At 41.4% G+C, this 15,942-nt stretch overlaps 2 protein-coding genes across 3 annotated transcripts in view; both read right to left on the bottom strand.

The window, feature by feature from the left end:
• The window catches only part of SRPX (sushi repeat containing protein X-linked), a 46,494-nt gene extending 39,608 nt beyond the window's left edge, over window positions 1-6,886 (bottom strand). For both annotated transcript variants that reach the window (XM_067466747.1, XM_067466748.1), the window contains exon 1: window positions 6,623-6,886. In XM_067466747.1, the coding sequence (XP_067322848.1) occupies window positions 6,623-6,692 (70 nt within the window). In that variant the 5' untranslated portion in view covers window positions 6,693-6,886. The remainder of the gene's footprint in view (window positions 1-6,622) is intronic.
• A 4,264-nt stretch (window positions 6,887-11,150) lies between these two features.
• The window catches only part of RPGR (retinitis pigmentosa GTPase regulator), a 44,168-nt gene continuing 39,376 nt past the window's right edge, over window positions 11,151-15,942 (bottom strand). The window contains exons 16-18 of the mRNA XM_067466749.1: window positions 15,148-15,187; window positions 14,322-14,422; window positions 11,151-11,842 (exon numbers count right to left, since the gene is read on the bottom strand). Coding sequence (XP_067322850.1) covers window positions 11,618-11,842; window positions 14,322-14,422; window positions 15,148-15,187 — 366 coding nt within the window. The 3' untranslated portion in view covers window positions 11,151-11,617. The remainder of the gene's footprint in view (window positions 11,843-14,321; window positions 14,423-15,147; window positions 15,188-15,942) is intronic.

Here is a 15,942-nt window from a genome sequence, read left to right as displayed (position 1 = left end):
CAATTAATCTACATATGTTCTAGGAACCACCGACCCCCTCCCATGAAACCTCTCCAGATGAAGGGCTTGTCTATATGGGCCAGAAACCTCAGATTGTTTCAAAAGTCATGTCTGGATGTCCACATTACACCTAATAACTTCCAGCTCACAATGTAGGGTAAAACCAATCAATCTGGTTTTACCTGCATTAGGAGAATTCTGAGAGTGTTCTGGAAACTCCAACTCAGCCCCACACTTTGGGGTTCGTGTGGGCAGCTGGCCTAGTTCTATTTGAAACCAGTCCATTACACACATAGGAAATGTTGCTGTTCCCTCTTCCCTGCACTCTGAGGTACAGGGAAAAGAAGATGGGATTTACTATTGCTGCTGCTTGTCACTGGCAGCCAGCCATGGCACTCTAGGATGTGTGTGGTTCATGCCTGACACCTTTGCTAATATCAGTAGAAGTACCCATGCAACTTGGGGAAGAGGGAGAAATTGCCTCCTCCCTTTCTCCAGGTCACACGGGCACCTTTGCTGATGTCAACAGAGGTAACTGGCAATGGCCACAAGCTCTCTGCTGTAGCGACAAACATCTGCAAAGGTAAGGATGGTCATCCAGTGACGCAAAACAACATTTAGTGTGATGGACTATCTGGACTCTGTGCCTTCACTGAAGGCAGGAAAGAGGTGGGCAGTCTAGCAACCACAGGTTTCTCCGGACTAACCTCAAATTTTGTGGCTTGTCTAGATGAGCCCAGTTATCTATTTGTGCAGTTACACTGAATAGTATGGCAGGCTCAAACCCAGAACCTCAATCAATGGCTGATACCAAATGAGAGACTCCCCCCTGGGCACACAGAAAAATGGGCGACTTAGAAGGCGCTGACCAGACTGCACTCTGGCACCATGAGATGCAGAGCCAACCTTAAGAAATGGGGCCACAAAGTGAAATCCATGGCATGCGAGTGTGGAGAAGAGCAAACTACAGACCACCTACAGAACAACCTGAGCCCTGCCACATGCACAATGGGGGACCTTCTTGCAGCGACACCAGAGGCACTCCATGTGGCCATATACTGGTCAAAGGACATTTAATCAACTACCAAGCCTGCAAACTTTGTGTTTTATTTGTTTGTTAAAAAAATGCAATTCAACTGTTTGGTAAGCCCCTGACACGATAAATAAATAATAAATAAATAAATAACTGAATAGTATGCAAATGTAATAATACTTTTCTTAGAGAGGGCAGAAATTAATATATATGGAAAAGGTTTGTGACCAGATTGTGTACAAAGATTTATCAAAGATCTTTGTTATAAAACGTCTCCATTTTTTCCCCGGGCTATTTTAAAATCTTTGCCCAGAGACTTTCTGAATTCATAATTTATAAATAAATTAAATCAGACCATCTGCATTATAGGGAGAAGAAACATTTTTGTTCAAATTTTATAACTGCCCTTCAAGGTCCTTCTTACCTAAATGTTTGATTGGAAAAGGACATTATCTGAACTAGGTGAAAGCAAGAAATCTTTTCTTCATCTGTTCACTCTAATATGTGCTTTATTTGAATGGGTTTGGCCCTACAGAACAGATTTCAGATTCTAAGAGTTCAATTTACCTCCAGCCTTTAAATTACTGTGATTTATCAGTGTCTAAAATTGGGGGGTATAGAGGTGATACTGAAGAGGCCAACGAGTCTGCAAGCTTGTGCCAAATGCATAGCATTTTATTCATAGAATCATAGAATCATAGAGTTGGAAGAGACCTCATGGGCCATCCAGTCCAACCCCCTGCCAAGAAGCAGGAAAACGGCATTCAAAGCACCCCTGTCAGATGGCCATCTAGCCTCTGTTTAAAAGCTTCCAAAGAAGGAGCCCCCACCACACTGTGAGGCAGAGAGTTCCACTGCTGAACGGCTCTCAAAGTCAGGAAGTTTTTCCTAATGTTCAGATGGAATCTCCTTTCTTGTAGTTTCAATCATCACATGAACTCTTTGTTGATCATCACTTGAATTATAACAACAAAAATTTATATTCTGGCTTATCACCAGTTAATTGGTTCACTTTGCAATACTCAATAAACAACTATTGCTTGTGCAAAGTATGTTTTGCAACTTCTTATCAATTAAATGATAGTTCTGTTACTACAGGTATGAGAATAAAATTAATTAAATATAACTGTATTGCCTTTCAATTATTCACTTGCAATCCAACAGACTCTTAAATGAACTGGTATTTTCAACATCTTTTAAAGCCTTTCATCATTCTATACATTGGATGCATAGTTCAAAACTGTACTATTGTACATAGTTTTGGCAAAAAGTGTTTTAGAAAATAGATGGGGGAACAAGAAATGATGGCAATTCGAAGAACACTTAAGATTAATGTTCTGCTATACTCCCTACTGAGTGATTTTGGTTTTATAAACTTAATGAGAGATGTATAAAATGGGACTGGGTGAATGTTCAAAGAGATGCTCAACTTTTTTGGACATTCCATTTAGAAAGCCTCATAGACAATTTTTTTTCACGTGCACAAAATAATTTAACAAATCATGTACATACGCTATTTACTGATGACACTGAATTAGTGAATGCAAACAATATACCTGCATTTAAATATTAATGATATTTGTGTGTGCTACAAAGAAAACGACTACACTAAGAATCATCTTCAAGAGCATCCTTCAGCCGAGAACTGCAAATGTTGCACAGGGATCGCAGAGTTAAAATACATGGTTTTACCCTGAACTCTGGCCATCCTGTAGAGGAAAGTTAATGAAATGTTTGTTCTCTTTCTTTTAAACTGCAGTAAATGTGTTTGCCAAATGGGGAGGAAGATGAAATAGCTGAGAGAAGTGAGCAGAAGACTGAGAAGTAGCACCACCAGCATGGTTCACTTAATTGAACCAGGCAAACTGGTAGGGCTCTTATACAGTTGCCTGGGAAAGAAATCAGCAAAGAACACTGAGAATAAACAAACTGAAGTTCAGACTATACAAAATGGAGATGCATGTATTAATGGTGAAAGTGAAGTTCTCCTATGTAACTTGGTAGATTTACACTTCTGCTGAATGGTCTAGTTGAGCAACTTGGAGGTGCTCTTTTTCCTTGAGCACCAGGTGACAGCTATAGCTTTTTCTATCTTAGGCTGGATCTACACTGCCCTGTATCCCAGGATCTGCTTATACCAGATTATCATAACCCTAAACTCATATAATTCAGTTTGATTTGCCAGTGTGAATCAGTCCTAGAGAAAGTTGACTTCCTTCTGGAGATACTTGTTCTTAAGATTTCTATTTAGAGTTCCCCTTCAACACTTGAGAAGCTTCTGTTTGTTTGGTTCAGAACACCAGGGCCTTAGCCGGGGGGGGGGGGGGGGGGTTCTAACAATGTGATGTGGCGGCAAAAAAAGCCAATGGGATTTTGGCCTGCATCAATAGGAGCATAGTGTCTAGATCTAAGGAAGTAATGCTACCCCTCTATTCTGCTTTGGTTAGACCACATCTGGAATATTGTGTCCAATTCTGGGCACCACAATTCAAGAGAGATATTGACAAGCTGGAATGTGTCCAGAGAAGGGCGACTAAAATGATCAAGGGTCTGGAGAACAAGCCCTATGAGGAGCGGCTTAGGGAACTGGGCATGTTTAGCCTGAAGAAGAGAAGGCTGAGAGGAGACATGATAGCCATGTATAAATATGTGAGAGGAAGCCACAGGGAGGAGGGAGCTAGCTTGTTTTCTGCTTCCTTGGAGACTAGGACACGGAACAATGGCTTCAAACTACAAGAAAGGAGATTCCATCTGAACATTAGGAAGAACTTCCTGACTGTGAGAGCCGTTCAGCAGTGGAACTCTCTGCCCCGGAGTGTGGTGGAGGCTCCTTCTTTGGAAGCTTTTAAACAGAGGCTGGATGGCCATCTGTCAGGGGTGATTTGAATGCAATATTCCTGCTTCTTGGCAGGGGGTTGGACTGGATGGCCCATGAGGTCTCTTCCAACTCTTTGATTCTATGATTCTATGATTCTATGATTCTAGGACCTATGGTTTTTATTATGGTTAATGATGTTAATTGTAATGTATTTTTATCCATGTTAAATGTTTTTAATGTTTAAATTATCTTTGTACTGTTATGGGCATCAAATTGTGCCGTTTTGTAAACCACCATGAGTTGCCCTCAGGCTGAGAATGGCGGTATAGAAGCATAGTAAATAAATAAATATTCTGGAATGAAAGCTGGCAGCAAACCAACCTGCGCATCACATCAATTCTTAAGCAAGCTCCTCAGTTTGCTGCAAAAGTTACAAAAAGGGGAAATGATTAGTTTGTTACAGAGTTACACAGTACAGTCCTGGGTCAACAGCAAACAGAAATCTGAACAAAAGCAGAGCCACCTACAAATGAGATGTAGAAAGAAACTCAGATCTCCTGGATGTCCACTACCCAGCACTGAAATAAGAATGTGTGACCTTATAGCTCCTCTTAGTTTTGTTTAAATTGTTTTCTATTCTTTTTGTTTGTTTTTTTAATCACTGAACAACTACTTGGGAGGGCTATCAAGAAACATCGATTCTACAGTTCCGTCATCAACACAGGTGATGGAAAAGATATTTGGTCAAAAGCACCCCTCTTTGAGAATACATGATGATAAGATGCATGGCTGTCGCAGCACAACCGGCATGTGTTGGTTTCCACAACACAGAAAGCTTGTTGTAGATGAAAGAACAGATCCTGTTTTCTGAGTCAGGATCTTAAACACGACAGGGACATGTTTTTTTTAATCAGTGAAACAATGCAACATCATGTTGAAACCTGGTCATTACGGTCTATGCATGCCTCACAGAAGGCTTCCAAGTCAGACCACCATGCTCACATGTCTCAAGTAAGCACAGCAAGGAGGAGTACATCTACACCACTTCAGCTGCCCTGGCTCATTGCTATGGAACTGTGGGAGCTGTCATTTTTACAAAGTCTTTTGCTATCTCTGCCAGAGTGTTAGTGCCTCACCAAAAGGCAGCTCTCATTATTCCGTACCTGAGCCATGGCAGCTAAAAAGGCTGTCAAACTGCATTAATTCTACAGTGGAGTCCCCGGTCGGTTAAACCCTTGTGCCAGCAGGACCGTTGACCGACAGGTCAGCAGTTTGAATATGGGGAGAGTGTCAGCTTCAGATCTCCATACAGGGACATGAGAGAAGCCTCCCACAAAGATGAAACATCAAATATCTGGGCATCCCCTGGCCAACGTCCTTGCAGACAGCCAATTCTCTCACACCAGAAGCAACTTGCAGTTTCTCAAGTCACTCCCGACATGAAAAAAAATCTACAGTGTGGATGTACCCAGCCACAAGTGCTCTGCTATGCTTTCCAGACCAAACATTACATGCACAATAACACTTCCAACTTCTCCACCTGGTACATGGCCAAAATAGACAAGGCAGCCTAGGAGAATGTGCTGGCTCATGTAAAATGCTTTCTGCTGGTTCTGCCAAGTATGAAGTGCATTTGCCAGATGATTCCATTCATTAATATAAAGATTTAGAGTGACAGCCGGACACGGCCATAGTTGTCTTACAAACATGTGTGTTAAAACTGGGCTTCTGCAGGACATGGGCAGGGTCAACCTGGATGGTCCACAACCGCCACCTCCAGCGCTGTGAGGCACACCAAGTTAGGACTTCAAAATGCTTTTCTTGAAATGAAATACACTCTCAAAGCAGTAGAATTAATACAATTTGACACCATTTAAACTGCCATGGCTCAACAGTATAGAACAGGCATGGGCAAACTTGGGTCCTCCAGGCATTTTGGACTTCCACAATCCCTAACAGCCTCAGGCACCTTCCTCTCCTTTCCACTTAAGTGGATGAGGGGGAAAAGTAAAGGGCCTGAGGCTACCAGGCATTGTCGGAATTGAAGTCCAAAATCCCTGGAGGGCCCAAGTTTGCTCATACCTGGTATAGAATCACAGGGGCTGTACTCTGCAGAGGAAATTATCGATCTTATCAAGCCACAGCTCCCAGGAATCCATAGCATGGAGCTAAATAAAGGTAAAGGTAAAGCACTTCCTCTGGGGGGTAGTGCTCATTTCCATTTCTAAGCCAAAGCACCAGCATTGTCCATAGACACCTCCAAGGTCATGTTGTCAGCATGACTGCATGGCGTGCCATTACCTTCCCGCAGAAGCGATACCTATTGATCTCACATTTGCATGTTTTCAACTGCTAGGTTGACAGAAGCTGGGGCCAACAGCGGGACCTCACTCTGCTCCCCAAATTCGAACCACCAACCTTTTCGGTCAGCAAGTTCAGCAGCTCAGCGGTTTAACCCATTGTGCCACCAGAAAAGGGGGGGGGGGCTAGCATTAAAGCTATGACAATTGAAATGGTGTCAATTGGCATTCATTCTACAGTGTAGATCAGTGATTCTCCAAGTCTCCGCCGCTTTGGCAAACAACCGGGGATTCTAGGAACAGAAGTTCAAAACCCCTGGAAGGCCAGCGTTGGATAGGGGCGCCCAAAGACTCCCTATAAGAAGTCTTGCGATCCGAGGGGGATTTCTTTCCGAAAGCGTGGCGAGAAAGCCTGCACGGGCTCGGAGGGGACCCCAAAAGCCCTCCCCAGCCCCCCACCGGACTCCCTACCTGGGTAGGCGAGGTGGAGGCGCGCCCCCACCGCCAGCAGCAGCGCCACGCCGAGCGAAGGGCTCCTCATGGTCCGCGCCTGCAGAAAGCCTCCTTCTCCGGGTCCAGAGGCTGCCCAAGTGGGGGCCCGGAGGCGAGGAGGCGGGCAGGGGCCGGGCCTGGCTCGGCTGTGGGGCTCTCTCTCTCTCTCTCTCCCACCCCCAATCTCCGCAAAGCTCCTCCCCGGCGCTCCTGCAGCCCCCTGGAAGGAAGGAAGGAAGGAAGGAAGGAAGGAAGGAAGGAAGGAAGGAAGGAAGGAAGGAAGGAAGGAAGGAAGGAAGGAAGGAAGGAAGGAAGGAAGGAAGGAAGGAAGGAAGGAAGGAAGGGCACCCTCCCTAGAAGGAGATCCTCCAAAAGGGGCCTCCCCAAATTCCTGGGGGACCTTAAGAAGAGGACCCTCCTCAGCTGCCACTGTCCACAACGTCACCCGCAACTCCTCTGCCGCGGAGACTCCCTCCTTTTGTTAGGCTTTCGGAGTCTTTCCAAATTCCAACTGTTCGGGGCTGTTTCCCTTCAAAACTTTTGCACTCTCTGTGTCTTTCCCTCTCCGAATATTTCCTTTCTCTCTCCTTCCTATCCTTGATTTATGAGTGCCGGAGGGGAAGGGGGAGGGAGGCCCCGACGTTGGCAACGGGAGGCGACCAGAGTAATGACACCCTGCTTGTCTTCACTTCTTGGGTTCCCTCCTCCCTGGCCAATTTTCCCAGTAACCCAGACCAATGTGGTTGGCTGCACACAAGCCGGGCAAAAGAAGAAAGCTGCCCTGCCTCGGACTCCAGGCGCTGTCTGAAAGACTTGGAGCTTCTCCAGGCTTTGGAATCATCGAGTTGGAAGAGACTTCGTGGGCCATCCAGCCCAACCCCCTGCCAAGAAGCAGGAAAATCGCCCACTATCCAGCCTTTGCTGAAAAGCCTCCAAAGAAGGAGCCTCCACCACACTCGGGGGCAGAGAGTTCCACTGCTGAACAGCTCTCACAGTCAGGAAGTTCTTCCTCATGTTCAGGTGGAATCTCCTTTCCTGTAGTTTGAAGCCATTGTTCCACATCCTAGTCTCCAGGGGAGCAGAAAACAAGCTTGCTCTCCCCTGCAGTTTAAAAGAAAGACTGAGTTGTATTTGATTCCATAGCCCACTCTCCTTTTATTTACACGTTATTTTAGATTGCAAACATATTTGAAGTAGGATATTTTCTTTGTTTTCTGCATTTGTGTATTTAAAATGCTTGAAACCTATCTTTCTTTCTCAAAATGAAGACTGAAGGAGTCTCAGAACCAATCTCAGAAATACATTAATAGCCAGTATTACAATATCCAAGGAGCCCCCGGTGGCGCAGTGGGTTAAAGCACTGAGCTGCTGAGCTTGTTGATCGAAAGGTCGCAGGTTCGATTCCGGGGAGCGGCGTGAGCTTCCGCTGTCAGCCGTAGCTTCTGCCAACCTAGCAGTTCGAAAACATGCAAATGTGAGTAGATCAATAGGTACCGCTCCAGCGGGAAGGTAACGGCGCTCCATGCGGTCATGCCGGCCACATGACCTTGGAGGTGTCTACGGACAACGCTGGCTCTTCGGCTTAGAAATGGAGATGAGCACCACACCCCAGAGTCAGACATGACTGGACTTAATGTCAGGGGACGACCTTTACCTTTACCTTTACAATATCCAAAGCTACAACAGGGCAATGTTTTGTCTGATTAACCAACCCGTTTCTCACACCATTCTTCTAGCACTGCATCCCATTAGGCCAAAGATATCTTCTAGAAATAACGTATTACAGTATGGGATAAAAAACCCTGTTTTATTCCAAACAGGGTTCACATGTTTTTTTATGCTTGTCAGGTAATGGTAAGATGCAAAGCAGGGTCCTCTGATTACCTTCAAAGGCCAGAAGCCACTAGAGGTTTAAATGTAATAAATGTCACTTTGAGTTGAACCCAAAACAGATTTGAACCAACAAAGATTATACAACAGTGGAACCACATGCTTCTAAAAATTGGCTCTGGTCAGAAGTTTGCAGCTGCATTCAGCTCCAGCTGAAATTTTTGGACACTCTTCAAAGACAACACACGCATAGTACTTTTATAGCAATACATTCCAACACAGGAGTAAATAAAATTCATTTTCTCCAAAAATGGGATGCACCAGATTTGTAGCTAGTCAAAAGTACTTTGTCATAACCGTAACCTGAAAAATCTGGATCCTGGACACCCAAGCTGTGCTCCTTCAAAAGAAAGCTTTCTTTCCACAAATCCAAAAATTAAATGAGTGTCTCCATATGTCACTTTATACATAGTATGCTTCCTCCAAGACGGTCACATAAAGGAAAGCATTATGCATGAAGAACCTAGAATCATTCTAGAGTAGCTGAATATTATATCTACCTTGAAAACAAATGAAGCAGTATTTAAATATTAAGTTTAAAGGCTTCCAATCATACAAATATTCAATATTCAGATAACTGTATTTATTCTATCCTTCCTTACCACCTGGATGGTTCTGTAGCACTTTTCAAGCCGCATAAGCTAAAAAACAAAATCCAGCAGCAGAACCAGCATTTATGCAACAGACTGTTTGGTTGTAGCTGACTTCTACTGGTTTCAGGATGCTGTTTCTTTACCTATACATCAGTGGTTCCCAATCCGTGGTCCGCAAGAACTAAAATATGGTCCGCAGCCTCACCATTACTGCAACGAGAGCGACTGGTCTCTCAAAACCCTGTTATAGTGCTGAGGCTTATTAAATATGGTTTTCTGTGGGAGAGCAGATGGCGACTACTGGATGGCATATGCTCTGTATTAGAATCTAGAGCTGATGTGGTCCATCCAATGCAATTTTCTGAATCAGCATCCCAAATACCCAAACAGAATCTAAAGTTGAGCAAAAAGCAATTTGTAACCCTTTTGGTACTAATGTTAGAGAGTGGTTCCTGGTCAAAGTGGTTCCTGCTCAAAAAAAAGGTTGGGAATCACTGCTGTACATGAAGCTATTTTAAGTTTTCATTACTTGGAGTGTTGTTGAAGGTTATATGCTTTCCTAGTTATGCTTTCCCAATACCACAACAGATTTTTTAATGAGCTAGTTTGTCTTCAGTTTGCCAGATTCTTATTTTGTTTTGCTGTTGTGAGCCATCAGGTCAACTTCAGTTAAGGGTGACCTTATGGCCAGGAGACCTTTAAGCAATCTTGTTATGGATAGTCCTGCACAACCTTTGCAAATTCAAGGCCATGGATTTCTTGATTGAGTCAGTTCACCTCTGTGTAGTCTTCACCTACTTCTTTTGCCTGTAACTTTGCCAAACATTTTTTTCCAATAAGTCACACCCTATTTTGTCATTTTGGCATTTAGAAGGCTCATCACATTAGAAATAGTTTATTTTTTCAGCTTCTTCCACTGTGCAGCTTTCACATTTGTTGATGGAAATAAATACTATTGCATGTATGTTCCCAATTTTGGTAAACACTGACACAGCTTAGCACAACGTTTCTCAACCTGGGGTCGGGACCCCTGGGGAGGTCGTAAGGGGTTGTCGAAGGGGTCGCCAAAGTCCACAGTGCTCTCTGGATGTACGCAAACTACAACTCCAAAACTCAAGGTCAATGCTCACCAAACCTTTTCAGTTTTTTCTGTTGGTCATAGGAGTTCTGTGTGCCAAGTTTGATTCAATTCCATCATTGGTGGAGTTCAGAATGCTCTTTGATTGTAGGTGAACTATAAATCCCAGCAACTCCAACTCCCAAATGACAAAACCAATCTCCTCCCCAACCCCACCAGTGTTCAGATTTGGGCATATCGGGTATTTGTGCCAAATTTGGTCCAGTGAATGAAAATACATCCTGCAGATATTTACATGATGATTCATAACAATAGCAAAATTACAGTTGTGAATTAGCAATGAAAATAATTTTTGGTTGGGGGAATACCACAACATGAGGAACTGTATTAAGGGTTCGTGGCATTAGGAAGGTTGACAAGCACTGGCTTAGCACTTACCTAGTTTCTTCATAGCTGCTCTTCCAGCTATCTCATGAGTACAACACCTCCATTTAGGTTGATGACTGAGCCAAGTTACAGAAAACGTATTAACAATTCTGGTCTTCACCATCCATTTAAAAATATATAAATAATTTGTAGTCGTAATATTTCAATATTAAAACCCCCTTTAATATCTGACCTTTACATTTATTGCTCCCTCTTTAAAAAATACCTGTAAGAAAATGGTCTGTCCATATTAATGAATGTAATGATTCCACAAAGCTAGATGTCATAGAAACAATTTGGAAACTGGAAATAAGGTTTATATTTGTTGCAGTATAGCCAAGCCTCTTCTCTTCCCACAGGCCCATCCCAATTATGTTTCTTAAGTTTCAAGTTATGAAAGCTGCTTTAGAGTCAGAATCATAGTAGTGAAATTGGACAGCATAATGTTATTGATCCATGGAAAGTACTGTCTGTAAACTTTGTAAGAAAGTGCAAAATTATCTTGCTACAGAGACATGGCAACTTTAAATACATTTGAAGTTTATTGCTTCTTCCAAAAGTTAAACAAACAGAAAAGAAACATTTTAAAACAGCCATTCTTCTGACTTTTGTGCCTGAACCAAAATAGTATTTATAATGTGCATTTACAGCTGTAGATTGGTTTAGGAAAAGAAATCATAAAATGCCTTAATTAAAATTTTGAAGTACAAAAATATATTATTTATTACACACTTAAGAATTAAAGCCACAACAGTTCTGAAAGACTGTGATACCCATATCTGTTGCAATAGCTACAATTAGGGATACAAATAAATACTAGGAAGTGAGCCGCAAATCATCTAAATCAGTTTGAACATGTATATTTTACCCAAACACAAATCCATCACTGTAATCATTACAGAGAAATCATTATTGTTTTCAACTATAAAATGACCAGTTTACAAAATTCTAAATGTGACATATTTGCAAATACCATCAGTTTCGACGTTACAGCACTAGACATGTAGAAGATGACTTTCTGTCTCTATTTGCTGGTGGCAACTCCCTTTGATTTCCCCCAGAATGGTTCTGGTTTTCATCTTTACTCTTTACATCAGATACAGTGACTTGATTCATTGCTTCCTGCTCACTTTGAGGTAGTTTTTCAAGTTTGTTTTCATCACCATTGCGTGCGTCCTTCTGCCTTGAAGACTTTCGTTTAAAGAAGGAAAACTAAAACACAGACACACAATTGTAAATAAAATAACCAAGAAAGTCTGAAAAATAGTTATATATTGTAGTAAAAAAGCAAAATCTGCCTGGACATGTTTGAATAATTTGAGACAATATGAAATGATATAGATTTCTTATGAGATGACTCAAGACCTGACTCAAGTTCATTCTCTGTGATTTCTTGGAATTTAATCCCACTTGATTTCAACTTCCAACAAAGTTTGCACATTATTTCACTCATGGCAAATGCAAAGTATTATGACTACAGCCAATAGAAAGGAGCTAAAGAAGCAGCATTCCAAATAAATTACTGAAGCACAAACAAAGCAATAGACAGCTGTATGATAACTGATAACAGATGTTTGTTTACAACATCCCAACAGACTGCAGAAGTTTATGCTTGCAAAATAATGGGAGATATATCCCCAGGCAATTATTCTGTTTTGGGACTGAAAAACGTAATTGGCGTGTACTATTCTATCTAAACAAGAGATGTCCAATATTTTCCAAGTCATCAAGATTGGTTTAACTTTCATCCTAAGCACACATACCTGAAAACAAAGTTGGTTTTGAATATCTGAAAAATGTAATAAAGGGACACAATATCTTGCAAAACAATTATCATGGAAATGCCTAGATCTAGAACCAGATTACAAATTCCTGTTAATTTTTAAAAATGTGCACAAACATGGTACCATCTCCTCCTTACTGTACCGCTTTAAATTATAAGCTGGTGATTCCAAGTTCCAATATGCCTTCACAATTTCTTTTTTAATGCTACCTATATATAGAAAAGGAGCCTCCGGTGGCACAGCAGGTTAAACCACTGAGCTGCTGAACTTGCTGACCAAAAGGTCAGCAGTTTGAATTTGGGGAGTGGGGTGAGCTCCCACTGTTAGCCCCAGCTTCTGCCAACCTAGCAGTTCAAAAACATGCAAATGTGAGTAGATCAATTGGTGCCACTTCAGCTGGAAGGTAATGGCATTCCATGCAGTCATGCTGGCCACATGACCATGGAGGCGTCTATGGACAACACCAGTTCTTCGGCTTAGAAATGGAGATGAGCATCACCTCACAGAGTCGGACACGACTAAACTTAATATCAAGGGGAAACCTTTACCTTTTATATATAGAAAAACCCATCTGAGGTTCACTGATAAAAATCTTCCTAGCGTGAATTTTACATTAAAACAAGAACAGGTGTTGAAATATTTAAGCTTCTTTCACCTGCATTCTGAATTTATGCAGTGGAAAACCGGTATGTCATATAGTATCATGTTTCTCCATGTTTGAATCTAAATTGGCTCTAAATTAAATGGATGTAGGAAAGGGCTATAACTGATTTCTTGACAAATCAAACTACAAGTCAACTTGTCAACACAGAATGTTTATCATCTTCTACTGAAAGCAAGAGAAATGGGATAGAAAGTACATAGATGCATAGCAATCTGACATTTTAAAAAGGAAAAACCCTGACTTTAATGCACTAAAAGGATTTTAAAAGTCTGTTTTTCATTGTAATTAACATAATTTGTCATGCGTCAGAGTATTGTCAAAGTGACAAAAATCCATGCTGTAAAGAAATAATTTACTGGAGTTTGGCAGCGGCGTATTGAGTCTAAAGGGAAGAGATTTGAGTCAGAATGTTCAAAATCTCATGAAAAAGGGGATAATTAAACTCAGATAAAATTGTCACTTATCAAATGTGATCTACATTCAATTGTACAGGTCATAAATCACACTTACAGATTATCCATTCTTGCCTGGTATTGGAAAGTCAGGAAATGTACACTGAATACTAGCTGACTTTCAGCTAGAGTCTTGAAAAGTCCCTCAAGATTGTTCTGTGCAAGTATTATGTCTGAACAGAGAACAAGCCTTAAAGCTGAGCATGTAAGCCCTGCCTCTAACATATGCAACCACATTCTGTAAAGAAATTTGTCTGCTATTACATGTTGTGGTGTGCCTTTAAGTTGTTTCCAACTTATGGTTACCTATGACATCATGGGGTTACCTTGGGAAAAAAATGTTCAGAGAGGAGATTGACTTTACCTCCTTCTCGACTGAAAGTGTGGCTTGCTTGAGGTCACCTCAGTGGGTTTCCATGACTGAAGGAGCGATTTGAACTGTGGTCTCCGGAGCCATACTCCAATGCTCAAACCACAACACCACACTAGTTTTCTACTATTACTTAGTTATACATTAAACTGCATGGACACATCAAGAGATTAAAGAGATTAAAGATGGATATGGCCCCAGCCCATTTTATTGCTTACTCTGTACAGAGGGAAGTGAAATCATAGGGCTAGCATATATGCTGCATAGGGTCAGAGCCTAAAGACCATACTTGAACACTGAATGTCCACAATGGGAAATGGAGACACAAGAAAAGTAAATGAAACTGAACAGAAATGTTCAGATTGTTTTCTGTTTGCTGTTCAGTGCATAGGCTTACATCATCATCATCATCATCCTTTACCCTTTTTGCTTTGTCCAATAGTCCTCCAGTCGTTCTGTCTTGCCTGCTTTCAATAGCTGGAGAAGAACAGTTTGTAGCATGTAGTTCGGTTTTCTCACTCTCTAAAAATAACACAGTAGATGAACCAACATTTTGAGTTATGTCAAATCCAAAACTTAATACCATAGGCTTTGCATCTTGAATGAAACAGTAAAGCCAAACCTCAAGAATTTCAGTTTTATTTATCCTATACCTATTTTTAGCTATTGTTGTTTTCAAAGTGAACTCTGGATTTATATGGCAGATGATTGGGTTTAATATTAATAGGCATGTGAAATGTTTTGTCTAAAACTTTTACAGGAAACAGAAGGCAGGACATGTTCAACATGAAAAGAAGAAAACAGCAAATAATCCACTCTCATGTTTCCAGGTTCTTTTGTAATTAAAATAGATTATTCTGCATTACTCAAACAAAGACTGTTAGCAGTCTTGAGTCCTCCTGGGGAGGAAGGCGGGGTATAAATAAAGTAAATAATAAAAATAAAAATAATACAACCACTTGAAAAATGGAAGGTATATCTGACCCTCTTTAAGCACATAACTAACTTAGCAAAACACTGTCCAAGAAACAAAGACTTCATGGTCTGACCTCAAAAAAATCCTTATCAAACCCTACAGAGCCAGTACCAGACACTAAGTAGTACTGAGAAAAACACTGGCATGAAGGTTACCAACCCCTCCCCCCCAAAAGATTAGGAAGTCTTTGGAAAATACAGGACACATTTTTCCTTTGAGGAGCAGGACCATAAGTATTAAATGTTGGATGTAAAATGGCTTATTTTCCCACCTTGCTTAGTTGCATTTTCATCTGGAATAGAACCTTCCTTCTGCAAGTGACAAACAAACAAAAGAGCAAACAAGAAATCATCATGTTATTATTTGGAAAAATATATACACCTATAAATATTTAAAAGAAGTCTAGAAAAGGAATATGAAAGCATTACTTGTTAAAGAGAATTCTCAAATACCCTGCTGTATTGGGTTGCTGTGAGTTTTTCGGGCTGTAGGGCCATGTTCCAGAAGCATTCTTGTTTCACTCACATCTCTGGCAGGCATCCTCAGAGGTTGAGGGGTATCTTGGAAACTAGGCAAGTGAGGTTTATATATCTGTGGAATGCCCAGGGTGGGAGAAAGATCTCCTGTTTACTTGAGGCAAGTGTGAATGTTGCAATTGGCCACCTTGATTAGCATTTAATGGCCTTGCAGCTTCAAAGCCTGGCTGGTTGCTGCCTGGGGGAATCCTTTGTTGGGAGGTATTAGCTGGGCCTAATTGTTTCTTCTCTGGAATTCCCCTGCTTTTTGAGTGTTGCACTTTATTTACTGTCCTTATTTTAGAGGTTTTTTAAAATAGTGGTAGCCAAATTTTGTTCATTATCATGATTTCCTTCTTTCTGTTGTAATTGTCCACATGCTTATGGATTTCAATGGCTTCGTCTGACATGGTAGTTGTTCGAGTGGTCCAGCATTTCTGTGTTCTCAAATAATATGCTGCTTCCAGGTTGGTTCATCAGGTGCTTTGCTACAGCTAGCTTCTCTGGTTGAAGTAGTCTGCAGTGACAATACACCCTGTTGTATTGTTAAA

The sequence above is a fragment of the Anolis sagrei genome, chromosome 3 (genome assembly GCF_037176765.1).
Source record: "Anolis sagrei isolate rAnoSag1 chromosome 3, rAnoSag1.mat, whole genome shotgun sequence".
In the NCBI taxonomy this organism is placed as follows: Eukaryota; Metazoa; Chordata; class Lepidosauria; order Squamata; family Dactyloidae; genus Anolis; species Anolis sagrei.
Note: the sequence above shows the minus strand (reverse complement) of the source record. Positions and strands in the feature narration are given on the sequence as shown.